A 19104-nucleotide genomic window follows, 5' to 3' on the forward strand; every position below is an offset into this window, starting at 1 on the left:
ACTTTTAAAAGTTGTACCTAAACCAATGCAAATATTGTAATCTTTATGAATTCTTTTAGCAGAATCAAGGCATTATGGGGCAGCAGATCAGACAAATGACACCTAACCAGCCATACCCTTCAATGCAAACATCACAGGTATGTCTTTTTTTTTTCTTTTTTATATAATTTGCCAGCTTTTCTTAGGACAGATATTGTTATTGTTACGTATCCTGAAGCTTCAAATGGTTTTTGGTGACTCTACCACACAAATAGAGCTTGTTTTAAGAAAAAAAAAAATCTGTTATAGTCTTTTTCTCTCCTTGTTTTAATTATCAGAACATATCTCAGGGCTATACCACATATGGATCACACATGGGCATGCAGCAGCATCCTTCCCAAGGTGGTGGTATAGTTGCCCCCGCCTATGGGAACCAAAACTTCCAGGGTACCCATCCTGGAGCCAACCCAGCTGTGGTGGATCCTCTTAGGCAAATGCCACAGAGGTCCAGTGGTTACGTTCACCAGCAGGCACCTGGCTACGCACACAATATGCAGAACACACAGAGGTCAGTATCGGGGAGCTGCTTGATTAGATCTGAGTAGCACTTACACATACGGATACATAGAACTGTTGCTGTGTTTAAATTCGAACAACCGTTTTTGTTGTCTTTGATTTTCATTGTAGCTACACCTCCTTCACTCCTCATTTTTCTTCTTGTCTTATAAACTTAAGGTTTGCCAATCAACCCCTCCAGCAGAATCCTATCATGCACAATCTTGGTCATATGGGAGCCCAGGGAGTCCATCCAGGCCTGAGGCCAAATCAGATGCTGGCAGAGCAGCAGCAGCAGCAACAACAAGCAGCACAGCAACAGCAGTACCTCAAATTCAGAGTATGTCATTGATCATTCCTTTATTTTCCCCTTTATTTTGTAATTTTTTTTGCTTGGGTTTATGTCTTATCATTGGTAGAAGTGGTTAATCTGATCAGAAAATCAATATTTTGGATATTTGGAAACATGATAAAACTCAAGTTGTCAATATTTTTATATTAATTGGAGCTCCTACTGAATGGTTTTTTTTTCAGCCTTAATATCTATTGATTAGATATTATTGTGTAAACATGTACTTAAAACTTAAGTATTCATGTGTACAGTTCTATTTGGAAATTTTATTGGCTAGGCATTAGCTTCTCAGGACCTCTCAAAGACAACAGCTAGAACAAATGAGGTAATATCAGCATACAGAACTTCATTCCTTCAGCACTTGATTGCAGGTGACTTTGCTGGAGCGAAAAAACAGCTGGTTCTGGAGTTCATGGTTCATTCCTGGCACTCTTAATATTAATCCACGCAAAGCAATAACAGAGTAAACAACAGTTCCTTTCTTAGCCTACATTTTCTGTGTTCCACATCCAACTTCGTCTGTAGTTTGCTAGTTTTCCATCTCATTGGTTAAACACAAGCTGTACAACCAAACAGCTGATTACATTACATTAATAAATTATTAATTTAATTAATAATTTCTTGGGGGGCACTACTGAGCACATGAGAGAGTAGTCACATCTTGGTAGGCTCCTCACCGATGAATGAGACTTATTATAAAAACGCTTTTTCACCAAAACTTTCTTCAGACATTTGCAGTCTATGATATTACGTAAGGACCAAAAAGCATCTGACACTTAAAAAATGGCCGAAGGAGCCCCGGAAGATGAGTCACGTGGAGATGATACGCTAACTGAACCACAAGCTAGCCGAGCACCGGAGACTATTGCAGCTGTTCTTGCTGCTATACAAGAAATGAGCAACAAAATGGACGAAAGGTTCAACTCTTTGGAAACCACCTTGAAAGCCATCCAAGCTACTCTGACAGAACATTCAAACCGAATCGCTGCAATGGAGAACGTGAGTAGCGATCATGATTACAGGCTAATCAAATTCGAGTAGCAGTCGGAGCTGCTAGAAGCTGCTAACAAAACACTACATGAGAATGTTATCGACTTGGAATCATAGTCCAGACGTCAAAATATTAAAATAGCCAGCTTGGCGGAAAATATAGAAAATGGAAGACCTGTAGTAGCACACTTGTTTCCCATTCTGTTTGGAAGAGAACATTTTTTAAAGCCGGTGAAAGTTGACCGCGCACACAGGCTGGGAGGCCTAACAGTTAGCAATGCAAATCGGCCCAGGGTGTTGATGGCTAGGATTCATAACGAATGTACAAAGGAACTTATCTTACAGTTAGCAAAACAACGGGCTACTTTAATGTATGAAGGCAAGCAGATTCATGTCTTCCTGGATTTTCTTACAGAAGTAATGAAGCGACATCAACTCTTTGAGAATACCAGGAAAAGATTAAAAGCTGCTGTATTACGTACAGGATTCATCTACCCTGCTCGCTTGATTGTCACCCATGGCAACGCTATATCCTGGTTTGATACCCCGGAGGAAGCGGCACAGTTCACAGAAAAAACAGCTTCCAAGGTGGAAGCGTCAAGAGTGCAAGCTGAACACTAGTGGACTCACTGACTGTGAAAGTGTCTTATGTTTAACTGGTAATGGTAACTCAGGTAACAAATTCATAGGCTATAAGCATCAAGTGTACCTCTTCAAGTTCAATTTCTGATATTTATTTTAATGACTATAAAAAGCATATCTCTATAACCTCAGGAGTAAAAGTGCATGTTTTGGTTTAAATAATTTGCTAACTGGTGGGGGAGCAGAATGTTCATTGTTTTGGTAGTTTAGGGAAGAGCCAAGTTCTGTTAAACCCCCTGTTAGTAGTATGGCAGTTTGGGGTTTTTCCTACCTTGTTTGGGATAATGGGGAAGAAGGGAAGGGGTGGGATCTGCATAGGTTTAGTACACAGGGTTCCTGCGGGGTCTTAAAAAGTCTTAAGTCTTGAATTTACAAATATGCATTTAATACCTTAAAAAGTCCTTAAACAGTTTTGTTCTTAAATTTTATATGGTAGGTCTTAAATTATGTTGGTCTAAAGTTCTAAGCTGTATTGCGTTAAAATGTGTCAGGGAAATGTCCGAACTGCGAAGTGACAGAAGTGAAGTAATTTTCTCCTGTTCCAACCCGACCATTATATTGAAATTAGGAACCAATTATCGCTGACTTTGCAGGGAAAAATTATTGGGGAACATTTAGCCCAACACACACGAAGCCTTTATTTTCGCATGAAAGAAAGCTAGCTGACAGTGACTTGAGAATTTTGTGGATTCGGTGAGTAAAATGGGAAAGTGCAGATGTACTATTACATGGCTGTACAAAGAGTCATTCTTGGCCTGGTTGACACCGGTAGAGAACCCATTCAAAGCTCGGTTCAAGAAGAACATCAAACTGAGAACGATGGGGATCAAAGCTTTGAAGTCACATGAGCAATCAGTGAAGCATATCGCCGCCTTAAAGGCGAAACAGCAAACTCCCTCCTTGTTTATGTCTGAGCCGTCAGGTATATGTACCTCGCAGACACCATCTGGCAGTGTGACAAGTTCAGCAGCAACATAAACTAAAACTGACCTCTGCACGACGTTTGGCTGTACCCCAACCCTGAGAGCTGAAGTGCTATGGACATTAAACACCTTTACCAAACACATGTTGTACAAGACCAACGACGGAGTTGCAGATCATATCCCAGTCTGGCATAGCAGTTTATATTAACACCAAATTAATTTCTTGAGTGAACAACGGACCCTTCGTCCTGATGTTTGGTGAGAGACGAAAACCAAGCCGTTGGATGTCCACATTCGTTTCTGGGATGAGGGACAGGTTCATTCAAGGTACCTGGGGTCTCATGGGGACACTCGACAACACAGGACTTGCTGGCCAATATCAAAGTAACTAATCTATTTTTTATATTATTTACTATTTTATTATTATGATTATTTTCATTATTATTATTATTTGTATTATTATTAGTAGTATAATTATCGGTGTTGGTAGTACAGCTTTCCCCCAGGTTTACAGCCTTGGGAGTGCCGGCTTAATAACATACAGGCTTAATAACCAGAATATAAATATCTACAACCTTAAAATGAGTACTGCTGAATTATTTATTCATGAACTCTGGAACAGGTAACCTACCTATTACAGCATTACTGTTTTAACATGACACATGTGGTAATGACTAAATCATTTAAAGATCATATGACAGCTTGCTTTGAAGTCACGTCGTTATTTCCAAACTTCATTGCTGACAAATTTTCCATAAACGACTGAAATGCGGTGGAAAAAAACTCTCCGGACAAAAAAAAGTTACATTTTTAATGTCCTGATGAAACTGTTATTCAGTTGTTAAACATATTCTTAAAGTTCAGATATTAGAAAACATGGTGACTTTTACAAAACCTGTAAACAGAATAGTGAATTCATTTTAAGCCGTAATACGACTTAGAAATGAAAACAATGACGGTAGATTCAGCCTGTTCAGGTGTGCGTGTTCCTGTGATGTGCACGGCTTTATCAACGTAACACTGCAGTGAGAGAAATACTCCGGTTGCTCCTCGATGGAGAGCGAGTGCTTCATTTCCTGGTAGGGTTAAAAACAAAAGAAATTGTGTCAGATTTTCAGGTGGTAGATGATTGTATGCAGTGCTGGCAGAAGTCTGCTCACCTGTGTGCACGCACCGGTCTGTGTGCAGTCACATCACGGCCAAACTCCAAGAGCATGATACAGAGAGTAGCTATGACATACTTCCAACTGTTTTGTTTTATTAAGAGAACTCAGTATAAACCTTCTATCTAGACCGAGACTATAAATAAAACGCTGTGTAGTTTTAAACATTAGTTCAGTCAAGTCCATTATTCCAGTAAATTATTAGTCAGTTGCTAATAATAAACTAATTCAAAGTGCTTTTTATTAATTTGTGATGTAAGGTGCTATACACATTTTCAAGCAGTTTAGGTGAAGCACTGCACTTTACACGCACACCCAGGTCATTGTAATATTCAGTCACTGCTGATGTAAATATATGCATTTTCTTAAATTCTTTTTTTTTTAAATTAGATAAAAAATTTTTGCCCAATGTGATTGACAGTAAGTACCATAATATACTTATCGGATCATGCCCCTACTACATTTATGTTCGATTTTAATCTGCCAAAGTCAGACTTTACATGGAAGTTGAAACCCTCATTAATTAGTGATGGTAATTTCTGTATGTATCATACACAGAAATTAGATGAATTTATACAAACTAATGACACCTTAAATACATCAGATTCTAATTTATGGAAAACTAAGGTAGTTATGAGAGGGCATATTATTTCGTATGAAGCAGCACAGAAAAAAACAAATTCATTTTTTAGAGAAATCGAAGATAAACTAACCCAATTTAAAACTCTTAATGAACAAGTAGGTAACAATCAAATTTTGCAGGAAATTGCTAATCTGAAATATGAATATAATACTATCTTAACAAAGCAAGTGAGTAGTTAAATGTCCCGGCTCCACGTACGATATTTGGAACTGGGTGACAAACCACATACATTGTTAGCCCAACAGCTGAGAGGGCAGCAAAATAGTCGTGCAATACATAAAATTATATCTAATATGGTGATACTCTCACCCATCCTAAAGTGATTAATGAACGTTTCTTAGAGTACTATAAACAATTTTATAAATCCAAAACAAAAGGAGATGTCGACATTTGGCTTAACAAGGTCCCATTTCCAAGACTGGTTGGTGACTCGAGCGAATTTGAATAATCCAATAACTAAATGAAATTATGGTTGCAATTAACTGGGTGACTTAGGTGACCCTTTTATCTCATGTGTTCAACTGGCATACCTTAACCCACTGCCTCAATTATTACTAACCAGGAATAGTCTTCACCTATTCCGCTTGAAAGAGACACTCGACAAGGGTGTCCTCTGTCACCATTGCTGTTTGCACTTGCCATTGAACCGTTGGCAATTTGACTCTACGCAGATGACATTGCTATTTTTGTGTCCGACCCTGAACAGTGCCACATTTACGAGAACAAATAAATTCTTTTGGGGATGTATCAGGATACACCATAAATTGGCAGGAGATTGATCTAGTTGCATTGGGAGCAGAACTGGAACATGCTTTTATAGCCTCAGCTCAATTTAACATCTCAAACATTGTTACATATCTTGGGATAAAAATGACTAAAAACCCTAATTTGTTATTTAGATGTAACTTTATGGAGAGATTAAATATCCTGAAAAAGACTGTAGAAAATTGAATAACATTACATCTATCATTGATAAGTCGAGTAAACACAAATAAAATGGTCTCCTTGCCGCTATTTCTTTATTTTAGAATATCCTAATATGTATCCCAAGATTTTATTTTAAACAAATCGACTCTGTTATTCTACCTGTTATTTGGGGCTGTAAAGCTCATAGAAAAGCCAAAGGAAGATGGGGGACTAACAGCTGAAACTCCCCCCTGATTAGCAACTGAACACAGTCTGACTGTAAAATCTCTTTTTGGGCAATTCTATTTTCATCACCCAGGCCAGCAGTAACTTGTAAAGGTGAACATCATATATTAAATAACTGAAAAAATTTGGTCACAAATCAAAAAGTTCTGTCAAATTTCAAACATTTCAGTACATGCTCCTATTTGGCATAATCATGCATTTCCTCCCTCACTCAAAGATAGGGGTTTCAAAGAGTGGAACTCTAAGGGTATGAAATCCATTAAGGAATTTTATATTAATGAGTGACTTTACTCATTTGAACAATTACAAATAAAATACGCTATGCCGAAAACAAATTTTTTCCGGTATTTGCAATTGAGAAATTTCATAAGACAAAATTTTTCCTCATTTTATCCCCCTTAAGAGGAAAATTGTCTATTTAAAAATTTACTTCGTTCTCCACAAGCTAAAGGATTGATTTCATTGCTAGTTAAACTTTTTCTACAAAGAGTTCCTCAACATGCAATGAAGATCAAACAAAAATGGAAAGAGGATCTTAACATCACAATTAAGGATGAGGTCTGGAAACAATCATCAAATAACCTTCATTATTGTTCTATCAATGTAAGACTCCAACTAATACAGTTTAAAGTTTTACATAGGTTACATTATTCAAAAATCTACATAAAAATTTTCCCCAGACTTCACCTCTTTATAATAGGACGGCCCAGGGTACATTAGTACATCAATTTTGGTAATGTCCGGCACTTTGGAGTTTCTGGAGTTCTATATTTAGATGGTTCTCTTGTGCACTGAATGTAAACATTGATCCTGACCCTGAAACTGCTGGAAAGTCTGGATTATAATTCAAAAATGGTGATAGCATATGGCATGGTTATCGCAAAAAAAGTGTATTTTGAAACTTTGGAAATCTTACTCTCCCCCTCAGTTTGGAAATCGGCTCGGAGAAATCATTAGTGTTTTACACATTGAAAAACTGACATATGTGGTTCAACGTGACAGAAGTTTCATGAAATATGGAAACCAATATTAGCTTATTTGAAACTATAGACGACCCCTACTGTTGAGCTTTTAGCATGTTTCTTAATGTTTCTCATGAATATTTTGTCAAGATGTGTGTGTTTGTGAGGCCATTGGATCTTTGCTTCATATGTATACTAATGTGCTACATGCCTTGTATAATGAGAGCATTAATACATATATGTTTAAAATATTCATTTGTTAGAATATCTTCAAAAGAAATCTTTTCCATTATCCTTTTTTCTCCTCCATTTCCACAGCAGCAGCAACAACAGCAGCAGGCCCAAGTTCAACAACAACAACAAGCCCAAGTTCAACAACAGCAGCAGGTTCAGCCACAGCAGGTTCAGCCACAGCAGGTTCCTCCTCAACAACAAGTTCCACAGCAGCAGCAGCAGCAGCAGCAGCAGGTGTCGACGGTGCCTCCCCCAGGACAGGCACCAAACCAGGGCCTGAGCATGCAGCCGCTGCCCCCCCAGCAACCCATGGTAAGTCCAAACTGGATACCTCTGCTCTGGAATAGTCTTATTTTGCAGAATATATTTATAGATTTGCATAAATTGTATTTGCTGATATTTAGATGCACTGTCTGCGTCACAGGTTGATTTTCTATCTTAAAATACTCTATGAGAATGTACTTTTCAGTGAAGACATTGTAATTCTAAGGCTGTGTTCACAACGCAAAATAGTCCCAAATCCAGTTTTCTTTTACATATCTGACTCTTTATTTTTCAATAATAGTCCGAACCAACCACACGAAAAATGGGATCACCAACCTCATACTTATATGCATCTTTTACGTTTCCATGGGTAATAAGTCAGTTCATCCACAAGCGGACAGTGCCGAATTCAGAGTTTACTTCCGCATTTTGACCCTGGTTGGTAGTGGTGATACACCACGATAGAGATCTTTACAACTGTGAAAACACCAAAAGAAGAAGAAAAGTTGATGATATATAGATTCATATTTCATGATTTGATGTTAGTCTATATCACAGATTTTGCCACAATATGATTTCTGTTCAATTTCATTCAGGAGTAGGTCAATATCAGGTGGTGAACAAAGCAAACTTTATCAAAGTTTTAACATTTTCAATTTGCATTGATGCAATTGGAGAGTAAACATGTTGTTCCACCCCTAGCATCCGTTAACACTGCAACCTTTGAAATGCTGTAATTACCAAGTTTGTGTAAATCTGTTTTAGTTTCCACGACAGGGCATGCAGCAGACACAGCAGCAGCAGCAGACCGCAGCTCTTGTAAGACAGCTGCAGCAACAGCTTTCAAGTAAGTCGACCTTCATTTGTCCATTTACAGTGCATTCTTCTCATGCCAGTGTTGTTTATCTTTCCCCCTTTTTTCCCCCAGATACACAACCAGGACAGGGCACCAACTCATATTACTGATCATGCTTGTTTATAGTAGTGTGTGGAGATGATGCCCATTATGTGGGGAGAACGGGAGCGCCCTGTAAAAATTGTCTTAGAGGGAAGACAGTTGAGAGTGCAGAGGACCACCAAACAGATTAACCAAATCTCAGCTTTGACCACTGAGGCAACAATGTGAAAATATCATGACTTCAGTTGTGTAATCATGGATTATGAAAGGGGGGGAGCCTCATCTGAAGTAAACACTTAATGGTTAATGATGGAAAAGTCTATGTAAAAAAAATTACCACAAATTATAAGAATGCAATTTTTTATTTTATTTCAATTTGTAAATTTTTTCAGTTTCATGTATTTCTCATTAAAAAAATCATGTCAGTTTTCATGTCTTGTACTTGTGTTGACTGCCTGTTGAACACTTTGATATTATGAGAGAAAATAGCCATCCCAGCATGATGCAGTGTGAGAGATGAGTTTGTAATAACGCAGGTTGGAAAAGTTTTACAGGATTGTTTTTGTTTCACTTTATTTGGCAGGATTGTCAAGAAATAAGTTTCTCAGTAACGGGTAAAAAGGATCCATCATCCTTTACACCTGGACCCTGCAACTTAGATATTTACAATGTTGTCGTCGTTAGCTTTACTTATATTGTTTTCCTATTGTGATGTCAATGTGCTTACTGGTAAATGTTTTACACTTGTAAAGTGGAGGATTATCATTTCAGAGTGAGAAGGTCCGTGTTTTACTTATCCTCTTGTGTTCGGTAATGGTATGCTTGAAAAAGATAGTCCTAGTACATGGTTTGGCACAGTGCAGCAGAAAATGTACATCTGTAATTAAAACCAAATTTAATAGTTTCTTTCATGTGAGGTTTCAGAATTCTCCCTTGTCTTTTTTTTCCCCTCCTCACACAAATATCCTCAATCCTGCACATGATTTAGAAATCAACCTCAGCTGGGTATTTAAGTGATAACACTGGATGTATCTGCAGAAAAGGTTTGTTTTAGGAGCTAAGAGCAAGGGTAGACCAGTATATATGAAGAGCCACTGACTGGAACATGCGATAAGGGGATGATCAGGCTGCTGTGTATACTTGCTGCTTGTATGTTTCGGATATAAAAGTCAATATAAACTTAACAATGGCTGAGGTATGGGTGAAATTACCATCATTTTAAATGTTCAGATTTAGTTTCCTTTGGTTTTTGTTTATCTACATTCTGAGTTTCCAGGCGGCTAAATAGCACTCCAGAGTCTGATCCTAGTGCTCTCCCTTCAAAGGGACAGTCCCGCCCCTGAAACCTCGGCAGGAAGTCCAGGGTTTTCCAGCTCCTCTCACCTGGTTGCACCCCGAGTCTGCTCAGCAGCTTATTAGAAATCTCTGGCACTACTGGCTGGATGAGTGTGCCATAAAGTCTCAGACATTCAAAGGAGACATGGATGATAGTGTCCAGCCAACGTTGGTCTTTATCGTCCCTCCTATTCAGCTTCCAGGGTTTGTGGCGCTGAACAAACCCATTTGTCTGCCTCACACAGACAGCAATAGCCTCCAGAGCTTTATACACATGCATGCTCTCATAATGCTTCTCTACCACAGCTGGTAGGCTTTTCACAGCATCCAACATGTGGTAGTCTTCAATCACAGCTCTGCCTCCCTGTTCACTGGGGAAAGACTGAGAACAGAATGATGGGTAGACCTGAGCTGGGTTAAGAGCTGGAGCTGTGCAGCGGTTCAGCAGACCACCCAAGGAGTCGGCAAGCTCTGCATTGAGCAGTTTTATAACTTTGTCATAGGTGTAATCACAATCCGAGTCTGGGACTCCCTGACGCAACAGAAAGTATCTCATACCATCAGTTGTAAACATTCGTGAGTGTTCAAAAGGATCTACCACATTACCCAAACTTTTAGACATCTTCTTTCCTTCAACTGTCCAATGCGAGTGTACATGTATCACCTGTGGCAGAGGCAGTCCAGCTCCAAGAAGGAAAGCTGGCCAGTAGATGGCGTGGAATTTTAGGATGTCCTTTCCTATAATGTGGTGGGCCACATCCCACCATTGATGATGTCTTTCTGGGTAACCCACTACTGTGAGGTAATTTACAAGCGCATCTAACCACACATAGATGGTCTGTCCTGCATCGCCAGGGACTGGGATGCCCCACTGGAGACGGCTTCTCTGACGGGACACCGAAAGGTCGTGCAGATCTTCCTGCAACCACTGCAGAACAGCATGGTGGAAGCGCACAGGCTGTATAGCTCCGGGGTTTGCTTTTAACCAGTCGAGCAGCTGAGACTGAAACGCAGACAGGCGAAACATGTAGTTCTCCTCTTTCATCCACTCCACCTGCAAAATAGTGGAGAGAATTTTGACAATGATGTTCAGAAATTGTGCAACATCCCATTAAAGATGGCTCTTATTCAGACATGACCTTAGTTACCTTGTGTCCACTCTCCAGTGATATTTTTATCTCCTTCCCTGATGAGTCCAGAGCATCACCAACCTGCGATGGCATGAGGAAGCTTTCATCTTGTGTGGAGTAATAGCCTTCATAACTCCCCTTGTAGATAAGTCCTTTGTTCCAGAGCACTGACCAGAAATGTTCCACCACCTGACGGTGTCTCTGCTCAGTGGTTCTTATGTAGTCTGTGTATGAAATGTTGCAACTGCTGAAGAGGTTTTTGAACTGCTCAGACACATCAGTGGAGAAAGTCAGGGGATCTTTTCTTGCAGCCTCAGCAGCTTGCTGGATTTTCAAGCCATGTTCATCTGTTCCTGAAATTAATATTTTTTTTAATTATTATTATCTTTAAATGTGGATATATCAACATGTATCATTTTTGTGAATGGAGGTCTTACCTGTTGCAAACCTTGAGTTAAATCCCTGAAGCAGTTTATACCTGTGTAAGCAGTCTGCTATCACAGCTGAATACAGGTGTCCCAAATGAGGAGAAGCATTGACATAAAAGATGGGAGTTGTTATGTAGTAACTCTTTTCATCTTGGTACAACTGAGTGCTGTTGTGTCTCAAAACAGTGCACCATTGTCTTGGAGCTGGTGATGAAAACTGCGTTGGTTGAAGTCTATGAAAATGCTTCCAGCTTCTAGACACAAAAAGAAAGGGGAACTTCATCGTTAGATATCGGACAATACCAACAGGAAGCCTCCCGAATTTAATCCTGAGGATGTGGGTAAGTGCTAACACTGACCATTAATTTATCTAGCTAAGTCTTCGCTTTCAAAGAAAAAAAAATGGGGGGAAAATATGTCCGAGGATCTGGACGTAGTACCGTAAAATATTTTAGTTAAACTGGATTAAATCAATTAGCTTGAAGCTCTTGGCGTAAACGTTAAGCGCATGTTGTGCCTGCTTGTCAAGGTTAGATTTTCTTCCGGTTTCTTTGCGCAACAATCACGTGTCCAATCAAAACGCTGCATAGTCAGCGTCGAACGCCAACCACCAATCAATTCGCTAGATTTCGCCTGGCACCCCCTCTAAATTCTTGCTCTAAAATTCTCTTGCAAGTTCATACTACATCCTAGAATATTACACACTTGCTAATTATTATACACTCAGACTAGATTTCTTTCTTTCTTTCTTTCTTTCTTTCTTTCTTTCTTTCTTTCTTTCTTTCTTTCTTTCTTTCTTTCTTTCTTTCTTTCTTTTCTTTTCTTTTCTTTTCTTTTCTTCCGCTCAACAGTGTTACTTGTGGAAATATGTGTTGAAGAGCATAAAACAATATGGTTAGTGTGGGTACAAAACATGAGTTAATGGCTGCTACAAGATCCATCCATATTGAATCCATACCAAGAGTGTTAAATGGATATATTTGAATGTTTTCTTGTTTTTTCTTTTTTATTCATATGTCCAGTTTGAATTTCACATCAGTAAAGCATAAAAATGCTTGAATGGGCATGTTACACTGTGATGTATCACATGTTTCTCATACTAGTACTTTATAAGTTTCCAGGAACTAAGGAGAACAGATGCTGACATTTAGAAAGTAAAAATGTTTTCCCAGTTTTGCTTAATATACAGTTTTATTGTAACAACTGAACAGTTATGGTTTTATTTAATCACATTTTTCATTTTCATACTTACTACAGCTTTTTCTTGTGTCATGACACCAGACAAGATAGTTTGGCACCAGGACTTCCAGAGAATGATGGATTTTTAATCCCTCTGTTTCTATCTCTCTCTTTTTTACAACACCGTTACAGAGTTTTTATCTGTTAATCTCAAGTGGGTTATTTTATGTAAATATTTGTTCCGGTTTTCTCTTATTCTGGCCTTTAAAAATGATTTAAATACATTTACAAAACAAACAACAAAATCAGATAACTTAATTATTGTTAATTAAGTACTCTTTTACAGATCATTTCCACTTTTTCAGAATTTACTTTAATGTGTCAGGAAGGTCATAGTGAGACAGTATTTTACACCTTTTGTTTCAGAAAACATGATTAAAAATCAAATTATTCCGCTTTAAGTAATCCCTAACAAAAGGCAGGCTCATCGCAGTTTTACTAGTGTAACGGTTTGAAATAATTGCAGTTTTTAGTTTTCAAATAGGAGATATAAAAAATAGGAAAAGCAGTTAGAGCCCGTTACAAACTCCTCCCACCAGGAAGTATCAGGATCACAGCCAACCAATCAGCTGCTTTACTTCCTGCTCTCACCTACACGCGACGAATGTGGTTAACTTGATATCCGAGGTAAAACATTTTTCAAACTCTAACTTTAAATAACGCTCAAATACCGTTTTTAAATTAATTACATCTAAGTACATGAAAGGGGTTGTGTTTTTGTGTTCTGCATCTTTAAGACGTTACAAGAGCTCTAGATCACACTAGTCGCTGAAGCGGCTCAGTTATCATGTGATGTTATACGCGCCCGTTGCTTAACTTGAAAAAGTTTTCTATACCAATTTGATTATTTCATCCGCTTTAACGCCACTTTGTTTTATAGATGGAGGTGAACCGCTTGGACTTTTACATCGGTCTCTCTCTGGCTGTGAGCTCCAGTGTTTTTATCGGAGCAAGTTTCATCCTGAAAAAGAAAGGCCTGCTGCGATTGGCCAGCAGAGGCTCGATGCGAGCAGGTAATGAAAGTTTTCCTCTAAACCTGATGAGTCAGCCATTAAATAAAACGCCAGGAGCTTTATATCTAACGCATCTAAATGTAACAAGCACCATCCTTCCGTTTTAAAAACAATAATAATAATTAAAAAAATGTAATTAAATATCACAATATGCGCGCAGTGATGCGTTTCTGTAATGAATCGATGGACTGGGGCATAAAACTATCTGATCAGGTAGGAAAGATCACAGTAGAGATTTGTTAATTAATAAGATTACGTTTGCACCTGCAGTATTTGTCTTTTCCAACCAAGCATATTTTTCTTTGTGACAGGTGAACAACCATTTATTACAGAGACAAACATGTCATGGTGTCACTTATGTATGCATTAGAAGACTCGTCATTCATTAATCATCAATATACAAGTCAGTTTTCACTTAATTTGTCTTTTATAGTGTTATTGTGAAGCATTACTGAAGCACCGAAGTTTATTAAACAGTTTACTGGTGTAATTTAATGGCAATAATATTTTATATTTAAATTTTATCATCCCAAGACTCAGCCCATTGACTGCTGTTCTCTGTAGGCAATATTTTCGTTTAATGAACTTCCTTTTACTTTTGGAGATGCTCAGTCAGACCTTGCTGTATTTGCTAATGGAAACAGAGGCAAAGCTGTGAATAGGAAAGTCCTTTGTGAATCAGAGGTGACATTTATGCTTAATTTAGTTCTAGCTTAAAAGTAAAGGTATAAATACATGGATGTAGGTCTGAAAAGCATGTGTCATCCTAAGATTTAATGAAATTATGTATTTGTATAACTGCACTGTGATCTGTAGAGTTTGTTTACATGTTTACATGCCATGCTCCCTAATGTACTCAATTGAAGAGTACTTTTTAAGCACTTCTGCTTAAAGAAGCTACTCCTGAGACAACTGCGCCCATGTGGGTCTGTGTTTAGCTAGCGACAGTATTTAGATAGGTGCTATGTATTAAAGAAAAATCCACCTAAATGCCCTTTAAGTTCATCAGGACATTGACTTCTTATAGGATTTCAGCTGTTTTGATATTATGGCTAATGGGTAAAAAAAAAAACCTAATCACCCTCCAATTTTTTTTATTTTTTTATTTTATTTTATGAGATATTTGGAATTGATACAATCACTAATTTTCCTGTCTATACCTTACAGGTCAAGGGGGGCATGCTTATCTCAAAGAGTGGCTATGGTGGGCTGGACTTATTTCAAGTAAGTGAATTATTTAGTTTTTCTTTTCTTTTTTTCCCCCCCTCTCTGACCAGTCATGCCTAGAAACAATGTGGTCTTTGTTTAAGGAGAAATGAGACTCTGTGGGTTTGGTATTTTTGTTAGTGATGTTGCAGTATGTTCAGCACCCACAGACTGCACAAAAGAGCACATTTGCATATGTGGGATGAAAGAAAGTAATTTCTCAGTGCTGAGAAAGTTATGAATCTGTGCCTTCTAATGGAAATTTTGATCTGTTACAGTGGGAGCTGGAGAGGCTGCTAACTTTGCTGCATATATATTTGCACCAGCAACACTGGTGACCCCCCTTGGAGCACTGAGTGTGCTTGTCAGGTAATAGTTTTTGACATTTATTTGATCTCATTATAACATTGTGTGTGCTGAAAACCGGCATCCAGTTAGAAAATGAAGTTAGTTTTAAAACCAGTAAAAAAAATCTTTTTATTAAGAATAAATGGCATGCTGTCTTGGTTGAGGCTTTTTAATGAGTTTGATTAAATATAATTAAGTAGTTGCACATGTGCTAAAACAGCCCCAACATTTTTATTTTCCAGTGCTGTACTCTCCTCTTACTTTCTGAGCGAGCGGCTGAACGTTCATGGGAAGATTGGTTGCTTGCTGTGTGTCTTGGGCTCCACAGTCATGGTGATCCATGCACCGCAGGAAGAAGAGGTTGCTTCACTCAGTGCGATGGCTGAGAAACTTAAGGACCCAGGTTGGCCCATATTTTTATCAGTAGAAAATTATTAACCATACCGTGGAAACTCATGGTACTAACTCACTCTTAAATGCTTCCACTAGGGTTCATTGTGTTTGCTGTGTGCGTTGTGGGAAGCAGCTTGGTTCTTATTTTTGCTGTGGCTCCACGCTTCGGACAGAAGAATGTGCTGGTCTACATCCTGATCTGCTCTGTGATTGGCTCCCTCTCTGTGTCTTGTGTGAAGGGCCTGGGGATTGGCATTAAACAGCTGTTTGCTGGGACTGCAGTGCTGAAGGAACCCCTGTTCTGGTCATTACTCATCTGCCTGGTAATCTGTGTCAGCATTCAAATCAATTACCTGAACAAAGCTCTTGACATTTTTAACACCTCCATTGTCACTCCAATTTACTACGTCTTTTTCACCACATCTGTCATGGCCTGCTCTGCCATCCTCTTCAAAGAGTGGTTAAGGATGACCGCTGATGGCATAATGGGAACAATAAGTGGGTTTCTCACCATCATTTTGGGAATTTTCCTCCTCCATGCCTTCAAAGACACCATATTTAGTTGGGATTCTCTCCCTCTCTTTTTAAAGAAGGGTCCTCAGGGATTCCCATGGGGCCAACAGCCTTATGTGGCTCTTCCCAGCCATGATTCACTAGCAGAGGATGAGGTGAAGCAGCCAAGAGAAGGAGGCTCAAACGGTGGATGGGGAACACACCAAAGAGCCCCATGAAGAGGACCAAACGTCTTATCAGGAAAGAAAATATTACAAAGCTTTAATGCACATCACAACTTTAAAATGTGACTTGTGTTCTTAAACATGTTTTCAGGTGTGTTTTACCAAATTCAGAATACTCTGGATGAGCAAGTTGTCTAAAGTTTATCTTATGTTGCAGCCACTGTGGATTTTATTTAAAGCGAATGTCGTCAGTTTGACTTGATGGTGCAGCCACATTTTCTTTCACTTAAAGGAAAATACAGAATTAGGATATAATTAGTGAATGTGAATGTCTGTTGCACTGTTGAGTAAATATTTTTTACAGTATCTTACGTTTAAACAATACATAGCCAGATGTTGCCTTTGTTACTGAAACGTATTCATAGTTAAGCACTTTTAATCTTGATCATACATATAAATATGATTAATTTCCAACCAGTGTTAAGGCAGTTACTATAATTCCTGTGATGAGCTACTGTAAAGGTTTAGTATTATATAAACAAACTGCACCAAAGAATACTATTTTTATGTACAGCTTAATTTCCAACATGTGCCAAGTATTAACAAATCTAATGCAACTGTATTTTTGTGTGTTTGATAATGCTGATTAAAACATAACTACAAATTCAGTTTAATACAATTTCCAAAAGAGTGGACAAAATTATTCAGCATTTTGTTTATTGCCTATGTACAGTCCAGAATCTTTAACTATTGAGCTTGTCTCTTCATTCTTGACATTGAAGGGTCTTTTATTTGACATCAGTGTATGGTGAAGTCCTTGTGGCTGTCACAAGCAGCTAGCAAGCCAAATATTCCAGAAGCAACTACCTTTCAGTGAATGATGACACGTTCAAACCGGGCTTCACAGTTTGAATGTATACTTACTCAAATTAAATGAATTGACATAGTCAGCAAAAGACTACAGTCTAAACATTTTATAACACTCATTTTCCAGCAGAGGACGAATAAAGCACTCAACTTTTACACGAGTCCAGTAATGGTGTTGATCTCAGGCACTTGTATCCAAAGTGGCTCTTCACGTCGCTCCCAGTTGATTGGACAGTGAGGGTGCTGTACAGACAACTGTCTCCGACTCAAGCTGCCGCCTCACAGACAGTCGCTGACCTTGTGTGTGTCATACATCTTTTCAGTGGTAGTTTTCAGTCCGTCATGGTCTCCGAGAATGCCCCCCTGCTCCTTTGTGTTTGCTCCAGTCTATTTAGGATAAACTGGCTGGTGTCGATAAATCGCTCCACGCAGTTAACGAAACACATTTCAGTCCTGGAGTCGAGCTTTGGTCCGGGTTTATCCATACATTTTTCCTATGGATACAGGCAAAACAGTTCAGATGAAGTACAAGAAACACCATTTAGATTTCTTCAAATGCTTTTACACATGAACACTGGAGAAAGTTTAGAGAATTTGGCTGATTTTTTCATTATACTAATAGATTACTCTTTTTTGTATTATTTCTTGTATTATTAACACAAACGTTTATCTGTCTATGGCCAGACAACAGCAAATAATGGATAAAAAAAAAGGTAATATATAAAGCGCATGACTCCGGCTGTGACCTCAGCACGTAATAAGTTACTTTATCACGTAACATTACAAATAAATGTTAAAGGACAGGTCAAAATGGTTTTTTGAACGTATACTAAACATATCGCGTACTTTAGAGTATTTGCATTATCAGATACAGTAATTTATCTTTAGTATGACAATCTGCATAAGACGAAGCTGAGGTTTAACAGCCAGTATTTCTAAATTCTGACGCTTCATTTAGCTTCTCTTCAGGGCACTAGCCTTACCGGGCTGGGCAAGAACCCCTTAAAAGAAGCACGTTAAAAAACTTGTATTTTGTAATAGCTGCATGCAAAGAGTAAAAATCTTTATAACATTACTGCTGACGACGTAGTACGGCATGTGTCTGAATACCGGAGTGATATACATGGCTCACAGGCGGGGTTGATATTTGGCTTAGCTAACAAAAACACACGAAACTGTTACTTTTCTATCAGTTAAAGACTTAGCGGCAACGAGTCAGTAGCCAAACACACATGTCGAACGGCAACCTGCTGAACTGTACTTATTTAAAAGATGTTCTTACCCAGCAAACCTCTGTCATTTGATGCACCAGCTGCTGAAATCTCTGTTTCTGAGACTCGATTTCAATAAAGTGTTGAAGCTGGGGGTCTGCTGTCGCGCTTTGACTGTCCATATTTTCTAAAATTTAATGTTATAATACTATTTCTTTGAATTATCTTTGCCGAACGGCTTTCTTTGCTGACCTTCACGTGCGTGAATGAACGACAGGAAGCAGGAAGTAGTTTAACCAATCAGAAGGCACGTTTGTGTGACAGCACATTATGTATACGTAACCTTCTCTATGGCCACGTTCACTTGATAATTATATAAATATATATAGATAGATAGATAGATAGATATATCTATCTATCTATTTATCTATCTAGATAGATAGATAGAGAGAGAGAGAGAGAGAGAGAGAGAGAGAGAGAATTGGAGAACAGCATATGTT

At 38.5% G+C, this 19104-nt stretch overlaps 4 protein-coding genes across 12 annotated transcripts in view; 2 read left to right on the forward strand and 2 right to left on the reverse strand.

Annotated features, from left to right (window-relative positions):
* The window catches only part of med12 (mediator complex subunit 12), a 31617-nt gene extending 21956 nt beyond the window's left edge, over window positions 1-9661 (forward strand). For 3 of the 6 annotated variants that reach the window (XM_041991116.1, XM_041991115.1, XM_041991118.1), the window contains exons 38-43: window positions 60-137; window positions 318-547; window positions 715-874; window positions 7680-7907; window positions 8625-8706; window positions 8788-9661. In XM_041991116.1, the coding sequence (XP_041847050.1) occupies window positions 60-137; window positions 318-547; window positions 715-874; window positions 7680-7907; window positions 8625-8706; window positions 8788-8825 (816 nt within the window). In that variant the 3' untranslated portion in view covers window positions 8826-9661. The remainder of the gene's footprint in view (window positions 1-59; window positions 138-317; window positions 548-714; window positions 875-7679; window positions 7908-8624; window positions 8707-8787) is intronic. The other 3 variants (XM_041991120.1, XM_041991119.1, XM_041991117.1) reach the window with 2 other exon arrangements.
* A 2-nt stretch (window positions 9662-9663) lies between these two features.
* Window positions 9664-12209, reverse strand: mars2 (methionyl-tRNA synthetase 2, mitochondrial). Its single transcript, XM_041991126.1, has 3 exons — window positions 11660-12209; window positions 11241-11575; window positions 9664-11146 (listed from the first exon to the last, which is right to left on the reverse strand). The coding sequence occupies exons 1-3, from the start codon at window positions 11931-11933 to the stop codon at window positions 9971-9973; spliced, it is 1785 nt and encodes a 594-aa protein (XP_041847060.1). The 5' UTR covers window positions 11934-12209; the 3' UTR covers window positions 9664-9970.
* zgc:101583 (uncharacterized protein LOC494104 homolog) lies at window positions 11923-17194 on the forward strand. Of its 4 annotated transcripts, XM_041991129.1 has the most exons (7): window positions 11923-11991; window positions 13770-13902; window positions 15070-15126; window positions 15387-15477; window positions 15699-15859; window positions 15946-16347; window positions 16440-17194. In XM_041991129.1, the coding sequence occupies exons 1-7, from the start codon at window positions 11986-11988 to the stop codon at window positions 16496-16498; spliced, it is 909 nt and encodes a 302-aa protein (XP_041847063.1). In that variant the 5' UTR covers window positions 11923-11985; the 3' UTR covers window positions 16499-17194. The 4 variants fall into 4 exon arrangements, with proteins under 4 accessions (XP_041847063.1, XP_041847061.1, XP_041847062.1 ...); XM_041991127.1 differs by having other exon boundaries at window positions 15946-17194; XM_041991128.1 differs by lacking the exon at window positions 11923-11991 and adding an exon at window positions 13442-13516 and having other exon boundaries at window positions 15946-17194.
* timm8a (translocase of inner mitochondrial membrane 8 homolog A (yeast)) lies at window positions 17181-18889 on the reverse strand. Its single transcript, XM_041991132.1, has 2 exons — window positions 18676-18889; window positions 17181-17887 (listed from the first exon to the last, which is right to left on the reverse strand). The coding sequence occupies exons 1-2, from the start codon at window positions 18784-18786 to the stop codon at window positions 17726-17728; spliced, it is 273 nt and encodes a 90-aa protein (XP_041847066.1). The 5' UTR covers window positions 18787-18889; the 3' UTR covers window positions 17181-17725.
* Window positions 18890-19104: the final 215 nt, after the last annotated feature.

The sequence above is a fragment of the Melanotaenia boesemani genome, chromosome 7, assembly GCF_017639745.1.
Source record: "Melanotaenia boesemani isolate fMelBoe1 chromosome 7, fMelBoe1.pri, whole genome shotgun sequence".
Classification (NCBI taxonomy): Eukaryota; Metazoa; Chordata; class Actinopteri; order Atheriniformes; family Melanotaeniidae; genus Melanotaenia; species Melanotaenia boesemani.

Excerpts from the sequence above, each read along its gene's own strand:
- zgc:101583 (XM_041991127.1), top strand. Across the intron at positions 15,127-15,386 it reads GTGGGCTGGACTTATTTCAA|TGGGAGCTGGAGAGGCTGCT; the intron begins GTAAGTGAATTA and ends GATCTGTTACAG. Across the intron at positions 15,860-15,945 it reads TGAGAAACTTAAGGACCCAG|GGTTCATTGTGTTTGCTGTG; the intron begins GTTGGCCCATAT and ends TGCTTCCACTAG.
- timm8a (XM_041991132.1), bottom strand. The coding sequence starts at position 18,786 with ATGGACAGTCAAAGCGCGACAGCAGACCCCCAGCTTCAACACTTTATT. Across the intron at positions 17,888-18,675 it reads AAATGACAGAGGTTTGCTGG|GAAAAATGTATGGATAAACC; the intron begins GTAAGAACATCT and ends CTGTATCCATAG.
- mars2 (XM_041991126.1), bottom strand. The coding sequence starts at position 11,933 with ATGAAGTTCCCCTTTCTTTTTGTGTCTAGAAGCTGGAAGCATTTTCAT. Across the intron at positions 11,576-11,659 it reads TAACTCAAGGTTTGCAACAG|GAACAGATGAACATGGCTTG; the intron begins GTAAGACCTCCA and ends TATTAATTTCAG. Across the intron at positions 11,147-11,240 it reads CACTGGAGAGTGGACACAAG|GTGGAGTGGATGAAAGAGGA; the intron begins GTAACTAAGGTC and ends ACTATTTTGCAG.